This window comes from Molossus molossus, unplaced genomic scaffold (genome assembly GCF_014108415.1).
Source record: "Molossus molossus isolate mMolMol1 unplaced genomic scaffold, mMolMol1.p scaffold_m16_p_17, whole genome shotgun sequence".
Taxonomy (NCBI): Eukaryota; Metazoa; Chordata; class Mammalia; order Chiroptera; family Molossidae; genus Molossus; species Molossus molossus.
Genome location: NW_023425352.1, coordinates 30468827 through 30478444, shown reverse-complemented (window position 1 = coordinate 30478444; position 9618 = coordinate 30468827). Strand labels below are relative to the sequence as shown.

Here is a 9618-nt window from a genome sequence, read left to right as displayed (position 1 = left end):
CAACTCTGTAGATTAAAATTCAAAATAAAAAGTTAATGCCTAGCTGGTGTGGTTCAGTGTGAGCGTCGTCCCATGAACTGAGAGGTCCCAGTTTGATTCCCGGTCAGAGAGGGGGGCGTGCAGGAGGCAGCTGATCGATGTTTCTCTTTCAAATCGATGTTTCTCTCTCTCCCTTCCTCTCTCTCTAAAAAATCAATAAACATATTTTTTTTTAAAGTTAAATGATATATTCAGATTCCATAACCCAGCAATTTAAGGAAACAATCAGAAGATGACACACACACTCTGCAAAAGGAGTTTTATCACGGAACAAAGTTTAAAAACACCCTACACATCCCACAAAGAGGATGACATGAACAAACGACTGTATAATATGACACCAAACACTTAAAAATACCCCCCCCCTCCCCATTCACATTTCCGTCAAGAGCCTCCACGTGAAAATTCTCATTACAGGTAGTCTTCTGCAGGGAAAAGCTGCGGCACCCACTACGACCCTATTCTACGTGCACAGGAGACAGACAGCAAAGAAACAAATGTGGTCGTCTCTGAGTGGGGGGTCGGAGGTTAACTTTACTCTTCCCACTCCTTTTCCGAACTTCTTGGAGGGTCCCCCTCTCACCACTTCAGGGGCAGGGAAAGCTTGCATTGATTTAGGGGTCAGCAGCCCAGGAGGGTCTAGGTTAACCCCACAGGGAGGGAGATCCAGCAGGCGGTGGTGTAACTGGCCACCGGGTAGCCCAGCAGAGTGGAGACAGCAGTGGACTGGAGGAGCGGCGCCCAGACTGAGATCCCGTCTCACTCCCCCCAAAATAGGCAAAGGTTCGGAGACTACGATGGTGTATGTGAAAAAGGTCAAGTTTCAGGCATGTGTAAAAGCACCTGCCTTTCTACTTTGCTCCCAAAGTGCATTAATGGACTTGGTAGCTTTTGTTACAGGACATCCACATGGAACAAAATGGAGAGTTTAAAGGTCTGAGTGGAGACTTGAATCAGTGTTTCCTGCATGATCCTGGGTGAATGGTTTGGACTTTCTGAGACTAGTTTCACCTCTGAAAAACCCGAGAGGATAATTTTAATCATAGTCCTCCCACGGCAAAAGATTACTGTGGAAGATGTAAGGTGGTCTATAATCTACAAAGCAGTTTATATTTATAATCCTCCCCGAGGACATGCTTAAAGAGAGGAAGGGAGAAACATCGAAGTGAGAAACCCTGATAGGCTGCCTTCTGTATGAGCCCCCACTGGGGATCAAACCCACAACCCAGGTATGCGCCCTGACTGGGAATCGAACTGGCAATCTTTCGGTGTACAGAATGACACTCAACTAACTGAGCCACTCTGGCTGGGCACAAAATGCCTTATATTTATAACATTAAGGTTAATTTAGAGTATGAGCTGTCCAAAATGCTGTAATATCTTCGAAGAGTTGAACTTGGATGAGAAAAGTAGCAATGCAACAGTACCAATAAATTTTGCCACAAGAAACAATATATGTACAATGTTTAAGCGGACAAAGACAATAAATGAACTTGATCTGACAGGCAGCACAAAATAGGCATCTAGGAGCCAAGTGGGCAGAGGCCCTGCCACAGAAGGATTAGGAGGGCAGGAACCACCCTTACAAAAGGGAGATAAGTATGTGAGTTTGGTTTTCACCATAAACATAAATACTGTGAGAAGCTGGACTAAAGAATTCGAGAAGAGGACCAGATGATTCCTGCCATGCACTGCAAGAGGGGACATTGCCCCAGGCCGTAACAATGAGGGTTGCTCTGGCCTCTGGGTGGGGCTGCTGCCCCATCCCTCAGCACAGTGCTGTGGGGGCTACACCACTGTCCAAGGCTGGAAACGGAAGGACAAGCAGATTTCCTCCTGAAGTACCCGTCTGAGCCAGTTGGCATTCACATGAGCAGAAAGATTATATTGACAGGGAGCCACAGGCCGGGGGCTGGACAAGATACCTGCCTGACCTGCTGCTGGAGATGTGGTCAGAGGATGCGAAGACTAGCTGGAGAGGAAATTTTTGTTTTTCTACCCTTTTTAATTTCTTCCTTGTAATGCTGGGGACAAATCTTTCTGGATTTGGGTTCAGTGACAATACTCACAGCAAGGAGTTCAGCCTCGACTCCTGCTCTGCAAAAATAATCTACACTTAAGTGTGCAACTGACCTATTTATTTAACAACACTTAAAACTAAAAATTCACAATGAAAGCAAGAAACATTGTCAAATCAGGATGTCGGGAGGTAGGTTGAGGCTGGCCACCGAAACTGTAAAAATAACACAAATGCAAACTCCAGAGGTTAAAGTCAGGCGGTTTATTGTAAACAGGTTACCCTAGCACGCCACCACACTGGCTGTGTCACATGCTCTCTTCCAAATCAACTAGTCAGAAAGAAGACTCTTCTAAAATGTCGCAGGTGACTAATAACTTAGTTTGTTGCACAAATCTCCTTTACTAAGCATTGAGTAAAGAGCGGTATCCGGGGGAGTCTGTTATTGTTCCTGAACTTCAGTTTGGACCCATTTAAATGAATCCATTAGTGTGCCTGAGTGATCCAATGGTGGCTCTTGATCCAATCTGGAAACCAGCCAATGCTGGAGCACGAACAATCGTCTGTCCCTGGAAGACCACATGTGATTCTTTTCAGATTTCTTCATGTGACTTGCTCATAAAAATAACTGTTAAATTTCACCCATTTTTTTAAAACAAATTTATTTTTTCTTTATTGTTGAAAGTATTACAGATGTCCCCCCTTTTTAATTTCATCCATTTTTTTTTAAACAAGAGCTAAAAGTTACTCAATTATTCACTCTTACAGTGGTGAACTTAAACACTCACGACTAATTTTAGATCCCTCTTATATATAATATATTTGCAGTTTGATTAAAAGCTGCATAGTCTACAAATGCATAAAATCAGAAGGAAGTGAAGATTCACGCGCCTTCTGATGGAGAAAGACGGGCTTCCCACAAGGAAGCTCTTGAAGGTAGGGATAAAAAGACAGTTACAGCACCACATTTAGGTGATAGAAATGGAGCCCCACTTTCCAAAGCAGCCTCCACAGCTGTGGTTATATCATTCTTGCCCCAAATTTAGATTATTTGGAAAATGGCAAATGTGAAAACGTAAGATGTGAAAATACATGATTCTACAGAAAGAAATCCTGGCAAAATGTCACTTGAAAACGCCATTCCTTACTTTGCCTGAGTTAGTGGAAACTATTACAGTGGCCAAGACCGTTGCCTAGCCCTGGAAGACTCGGGAATGCATCCTCGTGCACTCTGCCACTGTGGGGAAATCTTCAGAGTTTGGCAGCCATGAAGTTGATATGTGGCTTCACAAGGGGAAACAGCGGCAGACCACGCTTGAACTCAGTCATGTTCTGAATCACTTCAGGCTGCAAAGAAAAAAAGGCCTCTCAGTGCATTTAGCTAAAGAGCAGACTGAAGGACACAGACACTTTTCTTTTTTCATACACGCTAGTTTCTACCCCATATATTATGATCTGCTGACATTTCCTCCTGGATCAGGAGGCCAGAGGGTCTACGAAAACCTATGGTAATGTCCCCAGTGGAACTCTGGGCTGGAAGGAAGACTCCTGGTTTCCCTCTGGGTACACAGGGCTGGCAAACTTAAGGGCTTCAGCAGAGTGCCAGAGGTAGGCGTGCCCACCCAGCAAGGACTGGTTATATGGCCAGTTTCCCTCCTCCCGCAATAAAAGGCCAAGCTTTCCAGGTGATGAAAATATGCAGGCACTGTGGAAGGGGCTAAGGACAAAAATGGCTAGAGGCAGCTCACTGCAGAGTAACACAATTGTTCAAGCTAAAGACAAAGGCAGACGAGGACAGAGGCCGAGTTCCTGTGCAGCTGAAAATAGAAAGGTATGACCACTCGGAGCTGTCAGGAAGAACAGAGACCTGGCCTTTAAGAGAGACCTAAGGTACATGTTCAAACACCTGGTGACCTGAAGTCTCTAGATCTTATGTGTCCTGATGAACAAGCTCCTTCTAGGTAGTAAGGCCTCTAACAGTGCAACCTAACGTAACATTTACGTTTCTTACTTGTGGCAAGGCTGGTGCTTGTGACAAATTTATATCATTTTGACACGGGAACTCTCCAACCACAGGACCTATAAGAAAATGAAGGGTTTAATGTTCTGCACTTATTGATACTAGCACACAAGAACAACTTTAAAAAAAAACAACAATCAAAACCAGACTCAGCTCATTACAAAGCTGTACCAGACCCGGTTCACGTACTTTTCAGATTCTCTCAGGCTGCCGGCTCCCCAAGCCGTGACTGCTGCCCTGCCTCCCACCTGGAGCGCCCCAGTGACGGCGCATGATGTTAAAGCAGCGATTTTAGTGCTCACTGGACCCTGAAGCTCTGGCCACCAAAACAACTGAGAGGGCCATGGGAGTTCATGGTTGTGGGGCCACCCTGGCCGGTCAGAGACAGGAGACGGGAAGGACTAGCAGATAAATTCCTTCCCCTTCGTCCCCATACACAGTGGTCCTTACAGCTTCTTTGGAGATGTCCTACTAGCCACTAGCTGTGTTTTCTTACAGAGCCATGCTCTGCTTGGCATTGTGCCATCTGGGGTCAGCTGCCCCCTTCACGCCTCACTTCCCTTTCCCCTTCTTTTGCTTTGCTAGAGCAGACCCTGTTTCTAGTTAGCACCCCTTTACCTCCTGGTGCTCCATAAGGGCTGTGACTATAGCAAGGGACAGTTATGTGCCTAAAAGTATACATTTTTTAAAAGTCAATATTCAATACTTACAAGAATCCATTTCTCTGGCAAGAACATGGACCGATACCTTATGTCTCCTCGGGGCATCTACTGCCAACATTTCCTAGGCAGAAAGAATAGCAAAGTCACCCTTTTGCCCCACTAAGGAATGAAAAGGTGCTCTCTTACAGCTATGAAGAATCAGCTTTCATCAGAAACAGAAAAGATGCTTCCTTTTTTTTCTCCACTCTTAGAGTATATCATTTAAACGCTACAAAGGTTAGGCAAGAATTATTCATTAACCTCATTTTACAAATGAGAAAAATGAGTTCAAGGAGATTAAGTGATGCGCTCAAACCCCTACGACTAACAAGGCCTGGGCTGGCATTAAAAACCTGGCCTAGTACTCCTTGGGGTGTGATGCTGAGACAACGGCCTGAGCTGTCAGGGAGGACCACAAAGCCCGCTCCTCTGAGAACCGTCTCAGATGCTGCACCGGTCACTGCTGCGGTTCCTCATCTACCAGAAGAGAAGTAAACTAACATTTACTGAGTTCTACCTGTGTCAAGCACTCTCCTGTGCCAGCTCACTTGACCCCGGAAGCTGAGCATCGTGCTGATTCCTGCTTTAGACACAAGTCCTCTAAAACACAGGGAAGTGTAATGACTTGCTGATGTCACAGCTCGTGAGGGGTGGTGTCAGAGTGACACCCTTTCCATTCTATCACGTTGCTTTGAGGGGTTCCCCTTCGTCACTGCCATGAACTCTTGGAGTGGGTGGTGGGCAGACAGATCCTGTGGGGAGTGTCTCCTCACCTGTTCCTTAATGCTGGATTTTTTTTTTTTAAATCCTCACCCAAGGACATTTTTTGCATTTATCTTCAGATAGAGAGGGAGGAAGAGAGAGAAACATTGATGTGAGAGAGACACATTGACTGGTTGCCACTCACACAACCCCAACCAGGGCCGGGGACAAACTGCAACCAAGGTACATGCCCTTAATGGGAAATGAACCCAGGACTCTCTGGTCTGTGGGATGATGCTCTAACTGCTGAGCCAAACCAGCCAGGGCAATGCTGAATCTTTATCTGTCATCTTCAAAAGGAAAAAACAAGTGTGACAAAGCTTCCTGTGATGCCTCAGCCAGAAGTAGTGACTTTTATCCTCAGAGAAAGAGATCACTAGCAACGCCAAATCAACCCCACAGCTACTATGGAGCTGTTATGACAAGCCTGGTGCTGTGCAGCCACGATGGGAGCTCTGAGGATGCTGCACGGCACACTGGACCACGGCTCCTTCCCGCCGGGGGAACAGCCAGATCTCCTATTCTGGCAGGAGTTCAGCCCAGGTCTGCCTCCAGGAATAAGGAGCACCTCATCTGAGAGCATCTCACTAACTGGAGTGAAAAGTTTGCTTCCGAAGACCTACTCTTGATCACTTTTCTTCCAAACCTTCACAGCCTTCTTAACAACTTATAGCAGTAGAAAACAGAACACCCTCTTTAGTTTCAGATTGTTCTCAACTTCCTGACCAACTTTGAACAATCCCCATTTTTCTAAAAACCAACCAACTGCATTTTCTTGCAAAATGTGTTCTAAGGATCATGAGTCCCAAGAGATTCTTATACATACTCAGTGTAAAAAAAGGGTCCATGGTGAAATTAGTTCAGGAAATGTTTTGCTGATTAAAATTAAGTAAATGCTGGGCTAAAGAAGTCTTTACTGTGTGGCTTCTTAGAACGTCTAAAATGCTGCCCTGGCTGGTGGCTTGGTTGGTTGGAGCGTCGTCCTATACAGTGATACCTCGGTTCTCGAACGCCTCGGATTTCGACCAAATCGGTATTCGACCAGGAGATTCGAGAAACTTTTGTCTTGGAATCCGAACAAATATTTGGAACTCAAACTTCCGAGATGAGCCGAGTTGAGCCGAATGGCGTTCATTCGGCCCAGCGCGCCTTGCTTGCGTCATTAGTGTGAGTGCAGAGAGTCACGCTTTGTGGAGAGAGTCACGCTTTACACTGAACTTAACCCTTAGACATACTGTACACCTTTATTTCTTGTTGAGACTTATGTTTTTCTACATATTATATACAAATTAGGCCAGTAAATAGGCATTTTCTGGGGCTTGGAACGAATTAATCCAGTTTCCATTATTTCCTATTGGGTTTCATTGCTCCGGTTCTCGAACAATTTGGTTCTCGACCGTCCTCCTGGAACGAATTATGTTCGAGAACCGAGGTATCACTGTATAGCAAAAGGTTTCGTGTTCAGTCCCGGGTGGGGCATGTATGGGAGGTAACTGGGCGATGTTTCTCCCTCACATCAATATTTCTTTCTCTTCCTCTCTCCTTTACTCTCTCTAAAATCAATAACAACAAAACAAAATAAACAAAACCCCCATAAAAACATATCCTCAGGTGAGGGTTAAAAAAAAAAAAATGCTAACACTATGGTTCTCCAAGAATAGGAATTAAGAGTATAGTCATTTCCAAACTTATAGTCACAAAACTCTTTGTAGGTTCCCTTATTGATACCTTGTTGAACACTAGTGTACTACAGAACACAGCTAGGAAAATGTTTAAGATTTAGCTTAAGTTTGGTAATAAATACTCTCATTTTTAAGACAAGAAAAATTCAGTCTATCTGCTATTTTCACAAATTCAATAATCAAGTACTGCTTATGATTTTAAATGAATAATAAAGTTTCTGAAAGGAAAGACAAATCTTCATTTCTTTAGGAAGCATTTACAGTACATTACACTAGGACATCATTCTTTTGAATACATAGAAGTAATAATAATGTCTTAAAATTAATGCCTTAGAAACCAAAAAGCTGAGCATGATCACCTTTTGTAGGCGGGTGACAACAGACCTAGTCTCAGAGTAGAACAGTCTAAGTAGTAAATAAACTAAAACATATTTTATAACATCAGGGAAGGAAACCTACTGATTTAAAGCATTCTGATTAAGACATTTAAAAACTCGGGGACTGAGTATTATTAATAAAGAGGTAACAATGATAGAGACTATTCATTAACTAGTACCAAGTGCCAATCACTTTACACACTTCATTTCAATCAACACTCCAATGACTCTCTATTTTGTAAAATAAGGAAACTGAGGCTCACAAGCTTGGCCGAGGTTACAGAAGCAGATAGTTGGAATAGGGCTGAGCCCCAGATCTGTGTTCAGAGGCCTTATGTGCTCCTGTTGCTACCCCGTGGAAGAACCTCCGCAGAAGCTGAGAGCACCGAGTGAGGTGGGCAGCTCAGCAGGGCACTCGAGCAGCTGAAGGGCTGGCGGTGGACATGTGTGCTGTGCTCCTCACCTAACCCTGCCCCTCCCAGTCCTGCTGTATGTAGCTCTCTCTGCATCTAAAGAAGGATTGCATGGGGCTGAAATCAAAGTTTTGTTTTATGTATTTTTATTAACAAAATATATATAAATTTTTATATATATATTAATAGATTTTATTTTTAAAAGCAGTTTCAAGTTCACAGCAAAACTAAGAGGAAGGTGCAGAGATTTGCTATACATCTGTTGCCCCCACACATCACAGCCTGCCCCCTTATCAAAATATTTTTATATTTTAAAGCTATTACTGCAAAAGAGCTAGAGTCATTTAGATGAGACTCTATCTTCCTTCACACAATGCAAAGGGAGTAGTGAAGTAAAGAAAATAATTTGCCACAGCCAAAAAGCTCAAATCTCATTGCTAAAAAGGTACATTCAAAACACTGGCTTTGCCCTGGCCAGTTTTGCTCAGCGGTTAAAGCATCAGCCCACAGACCAGAGAGGCCCAGGTTCGGTTCCTGCTAAGGGCTCGTGCCTCGGTTGCAGTTTGTCCCCGGCCCCAGTTGGGGTTGTGTGGGTGGCAATCACTCGATGTGTCTCTCTCACATCGATGTTTCTCTCTCTCTCTCTTCCTCCCTCTCTCCTTCCTGTTCTATCTGAAGATAAATGCAAAAATGTCCTCGAGTGAGGATAAAAAAAGAAATACTGGATTTTACTGCCAAATTTTGAAACTAAAATTGTATCGTTCCCTTTTCATAGTGCTAAGGTGTTACTGGCTATATTAATACTTGTTTGCACATACAGAGAATAGCAGCCTTGTAGTTCTGCAGGGGATTTGGGAGAGTAAGTATAAGTGATTCGTAGATTGTGCAAGGTCACCCTCTTCCTCTAGAAACCTATCGGCACCTCCAGGTCAGGACATTGCCTTTTCTCCACTCTCCCACACGGCACCAACACTGGTGAATTAAATGGGTACTGGAAACTCAAGTATGGGAGAAAATGTGATTAGCCTTCACTGTACAAGTTTTCACAAAATCATTCTAATGAGAAGTGTACATACTGACTCTTGTATTGTCAGTTACAATAAATCCCTGAAAACATTGTAGATGATTTCCCTCCCAAAGAGATATTAGCACAGGGCAGGACTGAGTTCCTGACCAAACAACTGGCACCTAACAAATCAGATATGAACCAGGAGAAGTGGCTAGAACACTAGCTAGGATATAATTCTAAGGCACTATGGTAATTACAGAGTATAATTTTGCTCTTTATCCTGAAAAATAGACATAAAAGTACTTTACACAGAAGCCCCAATATATTATAAGAAATATATGTAACACTTTTTTTTTTAATCCTCACCCAAGGACATTTTTTTGGTTTTTGTTCAGATAGAGTGGGAGGGGGAGAGAGAGAGAAACATCAACGTGAAAGGGACACATCGAGTGGCTGCCATCCGCACAACCCAACCAGGGCTGGGGACAAACTGCAACCGACGTACGTGCCCTTGGTGGGAACCGAACCCGGGTCTCTCTGGACCACAGGCCGACGCTCTAACTGCTGAGCCAAACCGGACAGGGCATATATAACACTT

At 43.9% G+C, this 9618-nt stretch overlaps 1 protein-coding gene across 5 annotated transcripts in view; it reads right to left on the bottom strand.

Annotated features, from left to right (window-relative positions):
• Nucleotides 1–2327: 2327 nt before the first annotated feature.
• IDE (insulin degrading enzyme) overlaps nucleotides 2328–9618 on the bottom strand; it is a 101920-nt gene continuing 94629 nt past the window's right edge. For 2 of the 5 annotated variants that reach the window (XM_036265045.1, XM_036265046.1), the window contains exons 23-25: nucleotides 4787–4859; nucleotides 4068–4135; nucleotides 2328–3403 (exon numbers count right to left, since the gene is read on the bottom strand). In XM_036265045.1, the coding sequence (XP_036120938.1) occupies nucleotides 3308–3403; nucleotides 4068–4135; nucleotides 4787–4859 (237 nt within the window). In that variant the 3' untranslated portion in view covers nucleotides 2328–3307. Of the gene's footprint in view, nucleotides 3404–4067; nucleotides 4136–4786; nucleotides 4860–9618 lie in introns of those variants that run through there. The other 3 variants (XM_036265048.1, XM_036265047.1, XM_036265049.1) reach the window with 2 other exon arrangements.